The following is a 20494-nucleotide window of genomic DNA, read 5'->3' on the forward strand; positions in this document are numbered from 1 at the left end:
TACATGTGATATCCAGTATCCTCCAGATAAGTATATTGATTGAGAGTAGTTGTTGACATCAAATTAACCAATGTGATCTTTGATAAATGATGTGTTGACTGTGCATAATAGAATGTGTTAATATCCTGTTTCTCACATAGTATTTTTCTGAAGGTTGTATTTTTTTTTGTCGTAATATTTTTTGAAAGTTGTATTTTTTTTATTTTTAAATATTCTTTCTAGTATTTGTACATTTTGGCTCCCCCGAAATTGGCGGCAACATTTGTTGCATTTATTTTCCAAAGGTTGTAGGTCCATGTATATTTCTTAATCAAAATATTCCAAACCAAATAAGCGAAACATGAATCCAATTGCATTATTTATATCTACAGGTTCGTTTCTACCTAGCCAAACAACCCCTTGATTATAGAATTTTATATAGAATGGTACTATGTAAACAAAAGTTGATATGTGGTTTCACATTTTTATCTAGTGTTACATTGATGCAACTACAATGTGAATATGTGCTGAATTGTGATATTGTGGATGTGTCTCATGGCAACGACACACTAGAATGTATGGATCAAACTCGGGAGTGTGGTCTGATAGAACTTATAATGAGCTATCAAAAAATTTTTAGGGTGTCACCGCGAATGATCCGAACGGTTAGGAGGTTCTAATATATAACTCCCACAATCTAAGGTTCAATTCCCTATTGGATTATTAAAATAAAAAAAAATAGGAGCTCAAATTGGGCCCTATCCTGAGGGGGGTGAATATGGTAATCAAACAATAAATATGCAATTAATGAAATTCAATGCAATACAAGACACAATTTTAAACAATGGCAATAAATAAGAGAGAAAGGGTTAGAAAATAGTTAGCCAAACGAAGCTCCGATATGTTCACGAGGTTCGGTTCTCTCAACCTACGTCCCCGACCACCTCTCCCGATGGTAATCCACTAATCACAACCCGGTTTGGAAGCCAGAACTTCTTCACAATGATCTCCCCGAGATCTCACAATCCACACAACGATCTCCTCGAGATCAAGCTTACCACACAATACAAGATGAATGAAGGAAACTCTCTTACAATAAACCTATGGCAAGGATTGAAGAGGTAATCAGTTAAAACTCAGGGGTGTGTAGGATGTGTAATCGAAAATCGAAACTGAAACTGAAAACTTGGGAATGAGATTGAAAGTCATAGCTCAAAAACAAAATACAAGTGAAACTCTTGTTTTTCTTTTTTTTGCTTAGATACTAGAGTGAAGTCGGCTAACAGATATATATAGGAATCCCAAACAACAGCCCAAAACCAGACAAAATCACAAAATCCCGCAAATTCAGAAAATCTATAACTAACTGTTACAGTCGTCGTCAGTCGATTGATGTACTGTTCAGTCATCTGATGAGCTGACGGTCGGCTGCCACTGAAACATCATCGGTCGACTGATGAACCCATCAGTCGATTGATGAGCTGCTTCAGTCGACTGATGAGAGTCAATCGACCGAGCAAAAACATTTTGCAATTCCAGAGTATTTCATCAATAGACTGATGAACAGTGTCAGTCGACTGATAACCATACATATCCTAGTTATGAACAATAAAAATAAACATGTTAGAAAATATTAAATTCTAAAAAATATGAAATTTAGGAAAATGATTATTTTGATGAAAACAAACATGTTAGAAAAAGAATTTTCCAAATGTCATTTCCCAAATTGTGAAAACTTATCATTTTACAAAACGGTCAAAACACGGTGTTTAGAGATATGTGTGTATGAACCCCAAGTGCTCCAAATGTTATCTACTTTAATTCTTGCCTACATTATGAACTAGAGAGAAAAAAATACAAATACTGCTCACAAATGATACACACGTCTTGAGCCTTGATATTTGCTAAAATTGTTGATGAAGCTCCTCTAGTATATATTATACTTGTAAGCTCTTCTTCATCAACTTGACTCCACCTCCACAGATATTATTGTTGTGGCGCAAAAACCATCCAACCTCCAATTAGTGGCATGAAATTGCTTGATAAAATACATCCTGTATTATATCACTCAACAAGCAATTAGTACCAATAATGAGGTTTGTAAATCATCTTCAAAACAAGAGACCTAACATATTAGAAGGTAGAGATTGAATAGAATTTTGGATACAACCTACATGCATGGAGATGAGTCTAACATTAGGGTGTGTTTGGCAAAGTGAATAAAACTGGGCTAAGACCAGTACTGACCCAGTTTTGTACTAAACCAGTTTTCTTTTGGACCGGACTCCCTTGTCTAAAAGAAATCTGGTTTAGTAACACTATTTAGGCTAAAAAAATGGACCAGCTCTGACCTGAAAATTTAACAAACGAGAAACAAGTTAAAATTAGGTCAGGTTCAATCCTCACCCAATTTTAACTTGTTGCCAAACACACCCTTAGGACTTTGTATCTATGAGCTATACAATTGTGATTACACATCCTTAATTGCAAAGCAACCCTTATCTTAATTCACCATGACATCAGTAGTGAAAGCGCAAGATTTCTGTCTAAAGCAGGGGAAAAGTTTAGCAGCTGAATAATCTTTTCAGTGTTTTCTACATTAAAATTCATGGATGATGATGTGCTCATGACAAGGACTTAGGAAAATATAAGAAGTGAGCGTGCGTTAAAAGCAAGTGGGCGGCCCAATCGGGCCTACGAGGGGCCTCTTTCCACCGACCCAATCCCAAGTGGACCCTAGTGCCAATTTGTCTTTACTTCTTCATTTCCCAACCGTCTAGTCTTTTGATTCTTGGGGATTAGCTTTTTTTCCCCTTCTTTATGGATCATAAAGTTATAACTACTAGTTGTCATCTTTTCGGTTGGTTATATTCAGAGAGAAATTTTCAAATTAGACTCACTATCACATTTTATCACAAAAATCGATCCTATCTCTTTTTTATTAGCGAAATCAATCTAGTTTCTATAACGTCTGTTTTGTGACCAGAAACTGGGTCGATTTCTAAAAAAACGTGTTGCTTAATTAGTCGGGGTTGACAATCTCGACTAATTAGTATGTGCTCGAGAACCCGATACAAGTCTCTACAAAAAATTGGCAGGGTTGCCAAACCCGACCAATTGTCAGGTTTGGCAATCCCGGCAAATTTTTATGTGCCGAATTGGTCGCGGTTGGCCAATTTCAAGCTCCAAACTAGCCGGTCCCAAAAGAGTAGGGATTGACAATCCCGACTATTTGGCAGAGACTTTTAAAATTAGTCCCCCAAATAGTCAGGTTGGCAACCCCGACCATTTTGGTCGGGGTTTGAATTGCTAGTCCCGCTCGAGATTTGAGCTGCTTCTAATTAATCTAGGTTGCGAACCCCAACTAATTAAAAGTTTATTTTTTAAACGACCCAGTTTCTAGCCATGATGTTGATATGGCCAGAAATTGGGTAGATTTCACAAAATAAAAGTGAAACAGGTCGAATTTTGGGAGTAAATTAGGGAATATGACTGTTTTGAAAATTTCTCCTTATATTTAGAGTTCTCGTGAGATCAAAATTTTGAAAATAGCTCTATTTTTTTTATAAAAATTCTAACATTTTTTAAGAGGCTGAGTGTATTTTGTGAAAAGTGAAATTTGAGTTTTGACCGGAAAAAAACCTAATATTAGAGGAGAGAGTTTTTGGCATCTCCATTTTGACAAGCCCTTAATTATTCTTTCCAACACAAAAAATTAAACAAAATAAAATAAAATATTAAAATAAAATAACATAAAAACATAAATAAAAAATAAAATAATAAACAACCATATCTCAACTTGATTCTGAATTTTTTTAGGTGGGACCAACAAAAATCATCAATAGAGTAAAGTGTTTATATATAACTACTTGATGATTAAGTTTTGCAGCTTAGTAAAAGATGGTTCTTTAAAAAAAATTAATCAAATTGGTCAGTTAGTTTAGAAATAATAAGTTTTCATAACCAATCTCTATCACTAAAATAACAAGAATGTGCAGTTAGTTAAACAAAGTAGTCATGGCTCAAGACTTCATCTAATATCATCAACACTTTAACTACAGACACTGTTTAAGATAGGATATACACGTCCGCATTATTCCAAATAGAACAAAATTAGGTAGTATATGAAGAAGAAGCATCAGCATGCTGAGTCTGTTTAAATAAAATAATAATAATATAAAGATAATAACGCTTAACCATGACTGCCGTAATATACGCCACATATTGGCAATCATAAAATGACTCACCTGTTTTAAACTAAAATTATAACGAGGAACAGAGAAGGGAGCATCAAGGCATTCATATATTTCTATTGATCACATGACAATAATCCAAAATTTGTTAATCCATGCTCAAAAATCAATTAAACAACTTTCACAAAGAAACTGAAATATAAATTTAGGGTGTTTTTGGGAACTTGGATTTGGGCCTGGATTTAAAATCCAGGGTATTTCAAATTCAAATATCTAGTTTGGGTTCTGATTAGGGCCTAGATTTTAAATCAATTGATTTAACAAAGAGGAATTTGAAAGCCCAAAACAACTTATTTTAAATTTCACCCCACCTTTTGTCATTTATCAAATCCCGACCCGATCATTTAACAAAGAGGAATTTCAAGTCGAGATCCCCCCTCTCTCTGGTTTCGATCTCTCTCTCCCCTAGCCTCTCCCCCTACAGTTGAAACCCTAGATCTGATCTAGGGTTTATATAGTGTTAATAATAACTTTGTTTGATTGAATTGTTGCAGCTATTTAGCCCCAAAACCCTTTTCTTCTTCAACATCGGTGTAATATTTGGTTGGTTTTAGCTTTTAAAGGTGAGCATCAATCTAAATGTGGGGATGTTTTTCTACTTCACATGCCGTAGGTGATATTTGTTTATATGTTCATTAATTAATGGATTATGTGAATGTGGTTATAGGTGAAATTATTCTCTTCTAACAGTGATAACTCACTTATTCTTTTGTGTCCTGATTAGATTGGAGTTTGCTAGTCTGTAGTGTTTTTTGTCACAATCGAGGGTTCACAACTGATCACAGTCATTCATTTATTTCAATGTGTGAGTTTGATCTCCCTGGGACATTAGATAAGGTTCGACATTAGGAGAACAATTAAATGAATCTGGTTAAATGAATTAAGGGCTAATGCTTTTGGGTCAATTTTGTTCGAAGTTGATTAATCTAGTCAGTGACCATTCATGGATAAGTAACATAACAAACATAACAAATTGGTATCAAAGTCCATGGTTCGATAGACCTTTGGACGCTTCTTTTTCTTTCTGACTTTGCTAGCGTGGTTGTAGTTGATGATGAGATGCACATGAAGTTACTTTCGGCTCTGAAGTTACATTCTAATGATTAATAACCCTACTTCCGACTTTACTAGCTGATGATAGGCTTGAGAATCTAAAGCATATACCTTATACTACAAGTTTCCTCCTTCTACATGCATCAAGAGTCATGCCCTACAGTTTTACGATGTGTGCACCGCCTAGGCCTTAGGTCATACACCACCTTTTGCGAATATATACATCTATTATGTCCCCTAATCTTCAGCTCATCAGGTAATGATGTAGGTAGATTCACATCAATTTACCTTCTATCATAAGAAAGGTTTTGCTTCTAACATATGCAATTTTTTTATTGTCATGCAATCTTATGGATGTTATTTCAAAGTAGGGTGTTATTTCTATGTCTAGTTGTTTTTTCTTAGGACTTCATTAAATTTGCATCGTGCTAAATATATATTCAGGATATATGTGTAATCTGCTTGCATGTTCAACTTTTAATATGATAGGTTAAAAATGATAAATGATGGAAGAGATTCAATGATCCAACATAAACGTACAAGGGAAGAATTTGAGAGGAGAGAGGATGAGGAAATTATTATGGTAGCGGTAAGTTTTATAGTTGCTACCATTGGTGTTTGGTACTATACAAAGCACATGTTGAAGGAGAGTTCAAGAACAAACGAAGAAGAGGATGAAAAGACATACCTTAGAAAGTCCTGGATTCGAACTCTTATTTGCAATGCAAATAATTGTGTTGAACAACTAAGGATGAATTCTCAAGTGTTTTAAGAGGTTATGTGATGTTCTATGTACTAGAGGGGGATTAGTAGCATCAAGAAATGTCACGATTGAAGAAATTATCGTTATGTTTTTACATATTTTAGCTCATAATGTAAAAAATAGGACAAGCAAAACAGATTTTTATCGTTCAAATGAAACAATTAGTCGGAAGTTCCATAAAGTACTTCAAGCAGACATGAAGATAGGAAGTCTCTATATTAGACAAGAATATACAAATCCTAATGAGAGAGACATGGAGAAGTGGAAATGGTTTGAGGTAACTATGGCTTCTTTTATTAAGGTTTTCATGTTTAATACTTTTGTTTAATAGAACTAATTGTAAGTTTGTGCAAGGATGCTATCGGGGCACTTGATGGGACTCATATCCAATTAACTATTCCCTTGGAAGATCAAAGTAGATATCGAAATAGAAAAGGAGAGACCAGTACAAATGTACTAGGTGTTTGTGATGCCAATTTGAGATTTTCATATGTGCTACCTGGTTGGGAGGGTTCAACATCAAATTCTCGTGTTTTGCGTGATGCTTTGCGTCGACCCAATGGCTTGAAACTTTCCTCAAGTAGGAATATAATTTTTTAATTATTATATATGTATTGCTTCCTAGTTTTTACATTGTTATGACTGAAGATTTTGATTTTATAGATAAATACTTTCTTGTGGATGCTGGGTATACAAATGGGCCGAGGTTTTTGGCACCTTATAGAGGGACTCACTATCATATAAAGTCTTGGAGAGAAAATGGTCCAAGAAACTAGAAGGAGTTATTTAACCAACGTCATTCCTCTGCTAGAAACACAATTGAGAGGGCATTCGGGTTGCTAAAAAGCGATGGACTCTATTACGGACAGCTAGCTTTTATAGTGTTAAGACTCAAATTAGGATCATTAATGCATGTTGTATTCTTCATATTTTTTTACGTGAAGAGATGAATGAAGACGACTTATTGAATGATGTGGATCGAGAATTAGAAGATGATCCTGTTTTAGAAATTGAGAATGTAGATGATGAGCATATCACCACTGTGAGAGTTACAAATGAATAGAGTAACTTTAGAGATGATTTAGCTATGCAAATGTGGGATGAATACCGACTTTGAGAGGGGGCTAGCATCCATAAGATTTGATGCTAAAGTTGGTTAGCAGTTATGAATAATTGTATGTCTTTGATATGTTTTATGATCTTTGAATATTGGAGTAACATTGTTTTGTTCATTGCTTGCAGACTTTGCAGTAGTTATTTACACTTGTAGCCATCACCTTTTTCTCGTGCCTTCATTCTACAATGTCGAAGGTTCATTATTAATCAACCTTTGTGATTTATTACTAATTCTGTGTCATTCACTTTGGTATGTATTAGGATGACAAAGAAAGGGAAACAAATTGCATCTCAGTCGAGATCATATGTTGTGTGGAATCGTGATATGGACTCAGCTTTAGCAAATGTGTTGTACGATCAAATGAACTAAGGATTAAAAGTCGATGGTACTTGGAAGCCTCAAGTGTATCAAGTTGCGGTTGATGCACTAAAATCATTTAATAGCAACTTGAACAAAGATAACGTGAAGAATCGACTCAAAATTTGGAAAACGCATTATAATGTTATCTATGACATTAAAAATAAAAGTGGTTTGACGTGGTGGGAGTGATTATACCCGCTAGTGAGCAAAAAGTATGGAGCGACTATGTTTCGGTAATATCGCACTTTATACTTATTAATTTGAATTATTAGTTTGTTGCATATATCTAAAAATATTTGTGAATGTTCTTATATTGTAGGCTAATCTAGATGCAAAATGTTACCAGAATCGTTTGATTGAAAATTGGGATGACATTATGATGTTATGTGTAAAAGATAGAGCCAATGATGAAGGTGCAGAAACCTTTGAAGAGGCTGCTAATACAATGCAACATGAGGAATCTGAGGCACAATCCGAAACAAATGAAGGTGGAAGCTCTTCAAGGAAACATCTTCGTAGAGCATCAACTAGTGGTGAGATAAGCTCAAAGAAACAAAAGAAGGGGGATAAAATGGTTGATTCACTTGCAATGATGGCAGCTTCTGTGAGTGAGTATTGTAATAAGAGAAAGAAGGAAGTAGTAAGAAAACCACCAACCAGAGAGGAGATTCATCAAGTGGTCTCAAAAACACCCAACTTAAGTCGCATTCAAGTGTTCAATGCATTTAAGAAGATAATGGATAGCAACCCGGAAAAGTTTTATTTGTTGAAGTCACTTCCTGATAATGAAAAAAGAGATTTTATTCTCTTTATTCTTAAGGAGTAGTTTCTAGTTTTCAGGTCGGACTACTTTTCTTCATCTCAATGTTATTTGAACAATATTTTTAACCGAATATTTCTAATTTTTTGATGATTTCTTATGAATGCATTAGGGTTTAGTGATTTTGATGGATTCTTAGCTAATTCAAGTAAGGAGTGCTTGTCTCATCTCAAAGGTACAAAATTTTCATTTTATTGAGAATTCTGTTCTTTTTATTTAGTGTATACTTGATTATGATGCATTTCTAAATGCATTTCTTACTCGTACTCTAATAACCTTGACATATCTTCCATATCTTTCCATAGGATAGTATATGTATTATGTTCACTAACTTTGCCATGAAATATTTCTAGGATAATATATATGTGTGAAGTTAACCAAGTCTACAACATATGTATGAATTCTGGACTACCTTTGTCATGCTATGATTATTATTATTATTTGGGCAACAACATTGTAAAGGGAACAAATAGATCAATGCGTCAGTTTATAGTTGACTACTTAATATATGAAAATTATCTTATTTGTGTTCCTACAAATTCTTCAATTAAAAGAAATTGTGCTTTGGTTTGGAGACTTTATTTTTTTGTTTGGGATATGCAACTGTTATATTTGAATTGCTGTTTATTCTGTTTGCTATTGGGCTTATTTCGACTTCTGGATTAATATTTGTAGAATTTTGAGTTGTGTTATTCTGTCCTGCAAGTGTTGGAACTTATCATTATTGCCTGGTTGTTTCTATACTGGATTGTAATTGAGTAGTTTAGCTACGTTTCAGGTTGATAATATAAGAAATTAGTGATTGTAGGATGTTCCGATGGCGGAATGCGGATGGTTGATTTTGAGAGCAAGTACTACTAGCGTTTAGCTTACATGCCGATGGTTGAGGGTAACTTGATGCTTCCATTTCTATTATCTTGATTGAATGGGAGGTTTACGGCACCTTGATAAAGCTTGAACTAGTTTTTGCTCCTCCTCAATGTCATGTCCTTTGGAGATTGTTTTTGTTCGAGACACGTACGGTCATATATGAAGTGTTTTATCTATTTGCTGGGGCCTCGCAAAGTATCATGTTTGGGTTGTTGTTTCTACAATGAACTGCAATTGAGTAGTTAAGAGGTTGTGGGATTAGCTGATAGCTGCTTATGAGACTAAAAATTTCATTTGTTCCTATTTCAAATTATTGATCTGCTCATTTTCTTTGTAGGTTTTGGGCTCATATCGTGATGGCATATGAATTACTCTTTTGTTGTTGCGGATAGGGTTTATCATACAAGCATTTCTGAATCCTCAGTTGCAATTTCTTTACATCAAGGATACTTCTCTTCTCACATGCTATTCAGTTTGCAACTCTTTATATTTTTTCTTATTAATATTTCTCTTGGTATATCAAAGACCAAATTGACTATGTAATTGTCAGTTGTACCTGTATTTGAGAAGATAATGGAATTGTTACTTATTTGCTCTGATATCAACTTATTCTCACTTTAAATATGTATGAAATATGAAACAAGCCTCAAGTGTTTTCTAGCCTGGATATCTGTGAAATATGCAATGATAATGTATTATTTAGATTCTTTTTGTAAGATACTTGATATGTTTGTAGAGTTTTCTTCATTTTTATTTTATTGAAACTCTTGCAAGTTATGGTGGACAATGAATTTGAAAACTTAGCAAATGTAGCTACCATCGTCAAAATTACCTAAATTTGTGTTTTTTGGTTACTATTTTACACATCTCCATTGCATTTGATGTAAACAAGATGAGTTAAGAGAATAAATTTTTATCAATTTTAAATTCAAATTCATGTATAATAAAGTACCCAAACACTAGATTTTGAAATCAAAGATTTCAAATCCTTTCATTTAATAAAGCTATCTAAACAAAAGATTTCTTAAATCATGGATTTCAAATCCTAAATTTAAAATCCCTTGATTCAAATTAACTTCCCAAATCCAAATCAAAGTTCCTAAACGCAGCCTTAAAAAATTTCACAATTTTAATGGGAGTGAAAAGGAATGTAGCACCGAAGCATTTAGACGCTTGTCCTGTAGACCACTTAACAAACGTTCAAAATCTCCTGCAATCATGCTCATCATCAATTCCAAAGTTTGAGAAAAAAAAGATGAAAAGATAAAAATGACTGAACTTAACACTACAACGCAGAGGAAGAAGTAAGGGTAAATTTCACAAACCTCCCTGACCTTGCGGATTTCCCATGAAATCCTCATGAACTTTATCAGTCAGCTAAATACCCATAAACTTTCGCGTCTCTTGCAGAATTGATCCCCATAAACTTTCATGCTCTGGTTAAACTGGACGCACTGACTCAATTAGGGGGTTCACAAGCAAAATTTGAAAGTTTAGATGCGTTTGGTGAGATAGCGCTCATGAGTGTTTAGTGGAATTTATGAAGTTCCGAAGGGGTTTTGCGAGAAACCCCCCCAAAGTTCGTGAGGGTTTTCAGAAATTTACCCGGCAAGTAACTGAGGCATCAGAGCATTTACACCCACCAACATAAATATCATCAAAGAGGCAGTGCCGCATCACTTGGCTTTGTTTAATATCACCTCAATCCGCTCATCAGCCCCACCAAAATAAAAAAGAATTTGAATACAAGAAGCCAACTGTGCTGTGGGTATTCATTCCGAGGCCACATCCAATAAAGAAACCTTTATGAATTCAAAAACATCATCCATGCTTTCAACCCCATTAGCCCCTAATCCACTGCAAAAAGTTGTTACCACTCCCCAATTCAAAATTGGCTGGCCTCTGACAAGCCTCTAGAAGAATCACCAAACACTTGGGGGTTAAATTTCACGAAAAACCCTGAACTTTACAGGCTTTGCACAAAATACTCGTAAACTTTATACATCAAAGAAAATCCCATGAACTAGTTTCACTCAGAGTGTCATGACTGACTGTAAGTACTTCTAAGTCGTCACATGCTTCGCTCACTCATGGTAAGTTTTGAGCAATTTTATGCCTAAGGGGCTGTTTGTTTGCTTAAAATAGAGGGAAATAAAAAAATAGGAATCTATTTCTAAGAAAAATTATTTTGAGATTGTTTGGTTGGCTAAAAGAAGAAGAAAATCAAAGAATATGAGATGAGTTGTCACCATATTATTGGATGATGTGAGCGATTTTTAAAGATGAGATGTGATGGAGATGAGATGAGTTGGATGATGTGACCCAATTCTTGTGTTTGGTTTATTTTTAGGAGATGATATGAGATGAGTTGTGTGATGAAAATAATATTTTATTAGATGTTGTGGTGAGTTTTAGAGATGTAAATGGATGAAAATAATATTTTATTGATTTTCATGTAACCTTTTTCTTTTTTTTGATTTTTAGGAAGCCAACCAAACAGCCCCTAACTACAAATATAACTTATTATTATCGTCTTTGGATAAGGAAGGTAGACAACACATAGGTGGTGTACTCCTTTACTTTATCTATTAAATGCCCGTAAAAAGTAAAGAGATTGCATTTGAAAGTTTACATAAAATTTCTATGATTTATATAGTCCAGAGGATATTTTACGCAAACCGTAAAATCTTCAGGGGGGTTTGTGAACTTTACCAAATAACTTGCAACTATTGTTTCCTCGCAAACTAGTAGAATATGGGTTTTCATTAGCTTGCTCTCCCTCTGTTCTCTACCCCTGGCCAATAAAGACTTTACCCCCAATCTTTTCCAACTTATTTACAAACCCAAGCTCCCCAAACTCTGCTTCCTTCAACCTTGCTTCCAACATGGTTCAAAGGAAAGCCCCGACAAAGATTAGCTCCCAAGCTGAAACAAAGAGGAGCCATGTCAAACTTGAGAGGCAAACATCTTCTCAAAAACATCAAGACACGAGAAGCAGAGGAGGAGGAGGAGGAGGAGGAGGGGGAGGTGACCTCAAGAAGAAGATGAAGCTTGAGAGATCCATCAGAGCTGCGGACCTTGATTGCCTCAAATCTATGAAGCCCAAGAAGCAATCACCAAACTATATGAAGCCTACAAGCAGTTCTGATGCAAGGAAGGAGCGGTTGCAGGTAGAACCAAGTCCCAAGAACTCAAACGGGCCGAACCCTTTGAAGCCAAAACCACCTTCTTGTCCTCCGCCGGGGCTTAAACTTTCCAAGTCCTTGAGTAGGCAATCTAGTTTGAAGGCAATAAGGCCGCTGGTGAACAGGGCGACTTGTTCGTCAACTCTGAAAGATTCAAACTTTCCTCGAGCTTTAGACCTTAATCCTGAGGGGACCTCAGTGATGAAGGTCTGCCCTTATACTTACTGTTCTTTGAATGGGCATAGGCATGAGCCTTTGCCTCCTTTGAGGAGTTTTATCAAGGCAAGAAGGAAGTTGATTAAGACCCAGAAGAGCATGAAACTGAAAGGGCTCTCTTCATGGAGAGGAAAGGGCTTAGGGAAGGACAAGGGGGAGATAGATACGGGGCAAAAGGCTGTGGCTCCGTCAGCAGCGGAGGAAATAGATGATTTCTTCGTCGGAGTTTATACTGATAGAAGCGAAGACGGAGAAGATCAAGATCAGATAAAAGAAACCTGCGAGGTCGCCAGTGTTGATGATGGTTTGGATAAAAGAAGTGAGCTCCCGGATGAAGAAGTTGATGTCGCGATGAGTTCCCTGGAATATGTGGAGCGTGATCGACGGCTGGATGATGCCGAGGATGAGGAAAAATCAGGCTTTGTATCGAAAGAGAGTGAAAACGAGGAGTCGACTCTCGATTTCAATTGGGAAGGGAGAGTAGATAATCCGTGTTCGGACAACCTCACCAAGAGCTCTGAATGCCCTGATGATCGTCTTGATCTAATGCCTCCTCAGATTGAGTCCTCTGTTAAAGATATTGCATACGAAGTAGCCGAAGCTGATATAGAGAAGCAACAAGGAGTGGATCAAGAATCAGCAGGTGGTGATGAGTTTGTCGTTGATGAAGTTGGCGCAGGATTTGCGCAAGAAGTATCCCATAAGGTTATCGAGATTTGTGATGATATGATCCGTAATGGTGATAATTTGGAAGGCAATGATGCTGGGTCTCGTGAAGGAGAAGAATTATGCAGAGCTGATGTTTTGAGTCAAGAATCTACAGAAAATGGTGAGGAGTTGGTTTCTGAAGAATCTGAGGAATTTAGTGAAGCAGCGCATCCTCATCTAAAACTGAACCACGAAAACATCAAAGAGGAGGAGAATAAGAATGAGAATGAAGTTGACAGCACCAGCTTGTTATCTGAGCAGATTCAAAGCCAGACGGAGACGACCTCCAAATGTGATGATGCTACTAAAGATGCAACCATTTCTTCTGATATCAAAAGCTATTCTTATACGAGGAGGAAGATAACTGATGAACAAGATGAAATCAGAGAATTCAATCCACGAGCTCCGCGGTTTCTTGATTTAGAGCCTGATCCAGAAGCAGAAAAGGTTGATCTCAGGCATCAGATGATGGACGAAAGGAAGAACTCGGAGGAATACTTGATAGATTATGCGCTTCGAAGGGCAGTAACAAAATTGGATCCTGCTCGAAAGAAAAAGGTAGCATTGCTCGTTGAAGCTTTTGAGACCGTGATGCCATATAAAAAGTCCCTTCGACACAAAACATCAGGATTCATCCATGCAAGAATTATGCAAGCTTGTAGTTAACAGCTTCACAGGTAAGACCAGTTGTATGTTTTTAGTTACGGTGTTAGCAAATTTTATCAATTCTCACTCTTCATGTTTTCTCATTTATGGGTAGAAGTAATTGTAATAATAATGACATATTGCTTTGAATTAGAGCGAAAGGAGAAGATCCAAGCAAATAGAACGGTCTATGATAGCGAAATGACTAATGGTGGTAGCGTGGTGAATGAAGCAGAAGCAAGTGCGCACGGAGAATGTAGTACTAAGCTTATATTAAGAGAGTGTGATGTAACTTACATGTTAAATGAGTATTTGGACCTAAGGTTGGTCGAATATATGTATTAGTGTTGCTATATTTGATTTCTTCAAGCATATGCTATTCTAAGTTAGTATATGTATGTCAATAATCTATACTAACTTCATAACTTGTACAGAGGCCAAACTATGTATATTTGCCCCCTTATTCCTGTATATTGTTTTTCTGTTCCTAGTGATCAGATGAGAAGAGGAAAATATAAAGTCAGCGAGCTCATTAACCGATGAAGGTACGTAAGCTCGAAAGGCTGTAGGCTAAGAAATGATCTAAGCTTGCCATAATATCATGTAGCTGCATATGCAAAGCAGAAAGAAGCATGTTTGTTCAAAGTTCTTGCGCATTGTAACAAAACTATAAAGTTATAGTGAAGGTTGAGGGTTATCTCACGAGGCCCTCTCCCCCATTTTACAGTGCCAAAACTTAGACTCGACAACAATGTCTTTCTTTTAATCCGCTTTTAGTAAATGCATTACCTGTGAAATTCTGACATGGACTGCTCCGATACCGCCCTAAAAACCCTTCCACTCCACCAAAATTTTGAAATTATGACGAAGATTGCGGGGTAATATTTATATTCTAACAAAAGTTTTTAGTAGTATAAATTTGAAAGTTAAAAATCAAGGTCAATAGGAAAAGCTGAAGGTATAGGCCTACCTATCAAGATAACAAGAAAAATCCATGTGCTTGCAAAACATGATTCTCATGTTTACTTAAACTATTTTTCATACAAAGATTGTTTATCAATATGCACATGTGGCATCTATATCATGACTCTAACCAAGGACTCAAGGACAACGATCATTGATACCATCATAGCTAGTATTTATCCAACATATTTGTAATGAGGGATGTCATACAACAAAGCTTAGGCTCCTTATCAGAGGGCGGCAATAGATACAAGATAGCAGTTTGGCCCATATGGCATGATATAATCATCATCAACGTCAGTATGCAAACACTTTGCAAGAAAATGACAAGAATAAAGTTAAAATGAAACTAAAGATCAAGCTGATGGCTTATCCGCAGCTAGGTTCTGGAGCAATGATGAACAAAGTATGGAAGATGGATAAAACAGGTGGAGACATAGTTTCTAGAAGATACCAAGATGTCAAAAGGATAGAACTCTGCAATGTCCATACACAAGGATACTACATCACGCTAAAGCATAGACATGTTGGAAACACTGGACCCTAAAAACAAGAGAAGGATATTCACGTATCTGTTTATTGAAATTTCTTTAAGACACCTTCTAGACATACAAAGTACCTAAAAAGGAAAATAAATATGATAATCACTGCATTAACCTTCTATAAATCAGCTCAGAAGGACACTGATGCAGGACACAAACATGAGATTATCGCCATTTATTTAAAAGAAAGATCATAGGGGAAAGGGCGACACGAGACTTGAATGTGTGTGCGCGCGCGCATGCACACACCCAAGCATGTCCTCGTGTGTCTATGCAAAGCAGATGAAGTTTGATATAGATATGTTTGTGCCCTCAAAAACCTGGGCATGATAAATTAAAGAAACAAGAATTATATGTATCCCTGAAATATTAATAACTCATTTTTACAGTTTTGCAAAAAGTAAAAATCTTACCTCTCCACACATTATTCCAGATGTGAAGTTTTAAGTCTGTTATATCTTAACTTGTCCCGATTCATGACATGAATACAATATGATGGAGTACAATGCACAATTGCTTTCTCTCTATGACCCTCTACGTATGAATATGATCCTTACTAATAATTCATGTGAAGGAAAAAAAAAGGCACCCCTATAAGACAGTAAAGCAAATTAGAGCAGCCGATTTAATGAGTAGAATATTCAAAACGAACAAATATAGGTCGTAAGCTCGTGGGGATTTTTCACAAGCTATGAAGAACAATTGCACAATATTGATGTACAGTATAGTCCCTTGCTATAATGTAGCTCTGCGATAAAATTGGCATTAACTCTTAAGACATTCAAAATTACTACCAATGGGGTAAAACCCTATACAAGAAAAAGAAAAATCAAATAACCCAGTAGGGTCCCAGCAACCCCATAATATTAATGAATAACCCATTAGGAATAAATAGTTTCTCAGGGGAATTACAGCAAGCATATAACGTGCAAGTAGTGAAGATGGTAAATAAATAAAGATAGAATTCTTCAATAACTCCGCTAATATTATGATGCTACATCTGAGAAGAAGAATAAACTATGATTATTTAAACATTGACATCAAAGGAAGAAAGGAGTACCTGCACAAGGAAATGAGGAGAGGCAACGGGTTAAAAGAAAGGATTTGGGATCCTCTACTCATGAATAGTATCCTAATAATTGCTAATACTCAATCTTGGCCTTTCATTTTACATATGTGGGGCCCATTGGAATGGATGGAGGGTGATGGAGGGGATGGATCTATTAGGAAACATTAGGAAACCCTATTCATGAGTAGAGAATCCGGATCGAAAAAGAAAGGGTTATTTCAATATTAGCTCCACAAATTTTGAAATTGGTCTTAGACCCCTCAAATTATATTTACTATTTTGAAATCCCTAAAAAAAAAGAAAGTTAAAATCTAGGTAAAGTGGGGGTGAATATTCTGTTTACTTTGACTTTTTCAGTGATTTGCTGGTTACAACTCCTTCACACAAACCCAAATCCATTAAACAGTTCAACTTATACCTGTTAAATTCTCCAAATGTACCGAGTCCGTTTAATAAAACCCCAACTCAAACCCATATTTCAATTCATCTTCTCTAAAATCTTTCCCAATGGGAATTTATCTATTGCAAATTTAGGATGAGGACTGAAAAGAGTCGCTGGGGAAGACGCTGGACAAGATGAAGTGAAAAATGAGTTTTGTTTATGTTAGAAAGTTGATGTGTGGTTTAGGAGAGAAAAGTATAATTCTGGGGACACTTAATCTCCTTTGATGACCGATCGTTCCTGTGAAAAGTCTTGAGCTACAATTTTCTACACGGATAATAGAAGTTAGAGGCCCCGAATATTGCTTCCTCCGGCGTGCCTTTCGACGCTCAAGTCAGTGACTAAATTGATTAATGTGAAGAAAAAATCAGAAAGTAGTCTTGTTAACTTTTTGGGTGTAAAATGGCATACCATAGTATGGTGAAAGTTACCATTATTTATAGAGGAGTTAAGAGGCACATTGGTAATTTGATCGGGTTTGCGCAGTTATGGGTTAGACCATACTTTACACGTGTCGGCAACTGATTAGAGGTGTCGCTTTGGCAAGGGTGGTAAGGCCACTGAGGTACTAACATGGTCCGAGGAGCTTTGAAGTCTTTGGCTCGAGAGGTCATAATGACTGACACCGCATTAATGTTGATGGCGACTGGGCAATGAAGTATTGGCATTGACTGGCCATGCATTAAATGTGATGTGAGGTTGACAAGTCGCTCCCCTGTTCAAGACGCACAGTGTCGAGTCCAGTGGGGAAATGTCTTTCGTCTCAGATTTGGGCTTCTATTATATCCTAGGTCGAATACACCTTTCATCTCAGATCTGGGTTGCGAGATAGGTCGGTTGGCTCTGCACCCGAGTCGTGCTTTAATATGTAGGTAACTCGACTAGCTAATTATAACACATGGCTGCTTTTTGAGGCTTTATTAGGTTCTTGGTAATTTCTAGAGTATAACATTGGACCCTTTTCACTCGAACTCAGAAAGCTAAGTTTGGGAGAAAATGAATCGTCTCATCTCATGCGTTGTGGATTTGAACCGTCCTTATCACAAGACAATTGAGATATGATATTTCTGACTTCAGTGGAGATCATGTAGTAGTTTGACAAAGTGGCGCTTCATTTGATGAGATGTCACTCCAGTCTTCAAAACCGTTAGCAGTTTCTCATAAATCATGTCAGCCATTCGTTTTGTGCCACATGCTGGTCCCCTCCACTTATATATATCTGCTCCTAGCCAACCATCCATTTTTGTTAATGAATGTCCATCTTCTTTTCCTCCAAAAAGCATTTGTTGTTCTTTGACTACTCTTCTTATCTATTCTGATGGCTTCTAGTGCACAGCCCACCACTGCTCGCAATAAGTTCAAAATTGATATGTTGTAGAAGTATAAATCGTAAGTACTCACGTGCTGCTTGGAGAAGTATGCCCTAGACTATGACATCCCCAACACTCTTTACACTATTAGCTCTGTCGAAGGAGCAATCCGTATATCATCATAGCAGCGGTTTGGTGCCGATATGCTGGCACCACCTCGACTATGATCTTTGTTTGCCGTTACACCCATTTCTTTTGCAGGTTTTTAGGGCTCTAAGGGTTTAGCTAGCGCAATTGAAGCCGAATTTCATTGTTCTTTTGGTGGCCTTCCTCATTGTAGGCATATAAAACTGCCTATGGGTCCCTTAACACAGCTCGACACGGTGATTCGACAAATCAACGAACCATCGGGTGACGTATCTAAACACGAGCGTCAGTCCACAACACCGAAGCGGATTTACTGCCAAATCGGGGTCTAGACTGCCAAATCAGGGTCCAGATCAACAATAAAACTCGGATAAACCGATAAACCATGAAACCGGACAACAGACACAAAACCAGAAAACCTAGAGGACACGGCCTTGAAACCGAGCCACCTCTAGGTGGCTCGGCCAAAACCGAGCCACCCGGCCACTGTGCCAGGGCACAGTGAAGAGTGCCTATAAATAGAGAGGCATGGTTCATTTGTAGAGGGTTGGAATTTTGGAGCCGAAACTCTGCCGGATTGAGATTTGGACTTGAACTTTCGGAGCTTTGAAGACTCAACTTCCAGATCTGGTTCTTGGCGATCATCCACGCCAAATAAGGCAGGAGTTCGAGAGGGATCAGATCTGAGATCTACACGGTTTCCCTCCGGATCAAAGCTTGGCCTTTGATCCCGAGAAGAGTCTCGATTTCGCTTGGTCGATTTCGATAACTACGGGCTATTATTTCCTTAGTGAAATTATCCCCTCGGCTGTTATTTCCTTCGTGAGATAACACCCGCTATACCGTATAGATCCGACCGGATCAAGATCGCGTGGTGGTCCACGGATTAACCCCGGCGCAGGCGAAGAACCCACAAAAGCGAGAGACCGCAAAACAGGATCTCGCGATTCGTTCGACAAATAAGGAAAGTTGTAATTTTCTTTTCTTTTGATCTCGTTGTAACCGGATCTTATAAAAAGACCGGATCTTTGTAACCGATAAACTGTTAACAAAGTAATCAATGGAATCATCAATGAAGAAAATAATTTTCCCCGCGAACAGTTTCACGTGCACATTCATATGATCAACAAAATCAAATGCATCTATTTTATCGCATGTATTACAATAGAATGAGTCATTTGTGTGAATATTGCTATGACCGGACCCGTGCACAAAATGCGCCCAAATGGAATCATAACCCTAGGGCTTTGGACTTTATTGATACGGGTCATATCTCTAAACTCTTCAGTACCAAGAGTATTTGGGTATCGAAACAAGTTTAAAATTTAAAACATGTTTTAAGCATTTTCTCGATTCTATTTTTTTGGAAACATATGTTGGAAAAACTTCTTTTTGAAAAATGTATATTGATTAAATTTTACCAAAATATTTGTTTATCTTGATCAAACATTTTTTTTTTAAAAATATATGTGGTTTTCAGTGAATATTATGATTTTCATTGGTTTTGACTTTGAGGGCATTAAGTGTGACGAATCTTTTGCACTAATTGCAAGGATTGAGTCAAATTCTTATATGTATACTCACTTATGCTTACTTGTAGGAGGAGACTTCGCTCTCGTTTAGATTATTTTCTTCCCCATTTGATGTTGCCAAAGAAGGAGAAATAGGTTGGTTTGTGAGTATTTTGGAATATTTCATTTGCCATTATGTTGTTGGGAAAAATTGTTTGTCATTATCAAAAATGGGGAGATTGTTAGGACTCGTATATGTGAGCTTACTTCTCTAATCTTGTTTTGATGATTAACAAACAATTTCTAATCTTTTTTCTAGTGTTTATGTTTTTATATTACATGCATTCAGGACATATTTGAGCATAACAATGATATTCCTGGAGCTTGAATATTTTTGTAATGAAGTCATCACAACTAATGTCAAGATTCTTCAATCGTTTCATCCGTCATAAAGATCAAGCTCAAACGAAGATCATTGGCTTGGGTAAATAGCGTAGGATTATACTTTGTATATTATACTTATAAGCTCAATTCATACACA

The 20494-nt window shown here is 36.7% G+C and overlaps 1 protein-coding gene across 2 annotated transcripts; it reads left to right on the forward strand.

Moving 5' to 3' along the window:
* LOC109848748 lies at nucleotides 11967–14455 on the forward strand. Of its 2 annotated transcripts, none has more exons than XM_020418396.1 (2): nucleotides 11967–14001; nucleotides 14085–14455. In XM_020418396.1, exon 1 carries the CDS (start codon nucleotides 12101–12103, stop codon nucleotides 13988–13990), a length of 1890 nt encoding a protein of 629 aa, XP_020273985.1. In that variant the 5' UTR covers nucleotides 11967–12100; the 3' UTR covers nucleotides 13991–14001; nucleotides 14085–14455. The 2 variants fall into 2 exon arrangements, with proteins under 2 accessions (XP_020273985.1, XP_020273984.1); XM_020418395.1 differs by having other exon boundaries at nucleotides 11969–14001; nucleotides 14124–14455.

Source organism: Asparagus officinalis, chromosome 7 (assembly GCF_001876935.1).
Source record: "Asparagus officinalis chromosome 7, Aspof.V1, whole genome shotgun sequence".
In the NCBI taxonomy this organism is placed as follows: domain Eukaryota; kingdom Viridiplantae; phylum Streptophyta; class Magnoliopsida; order Asparagales; family Asparagaceae; genus Asparagus; species Asparagus officinalis.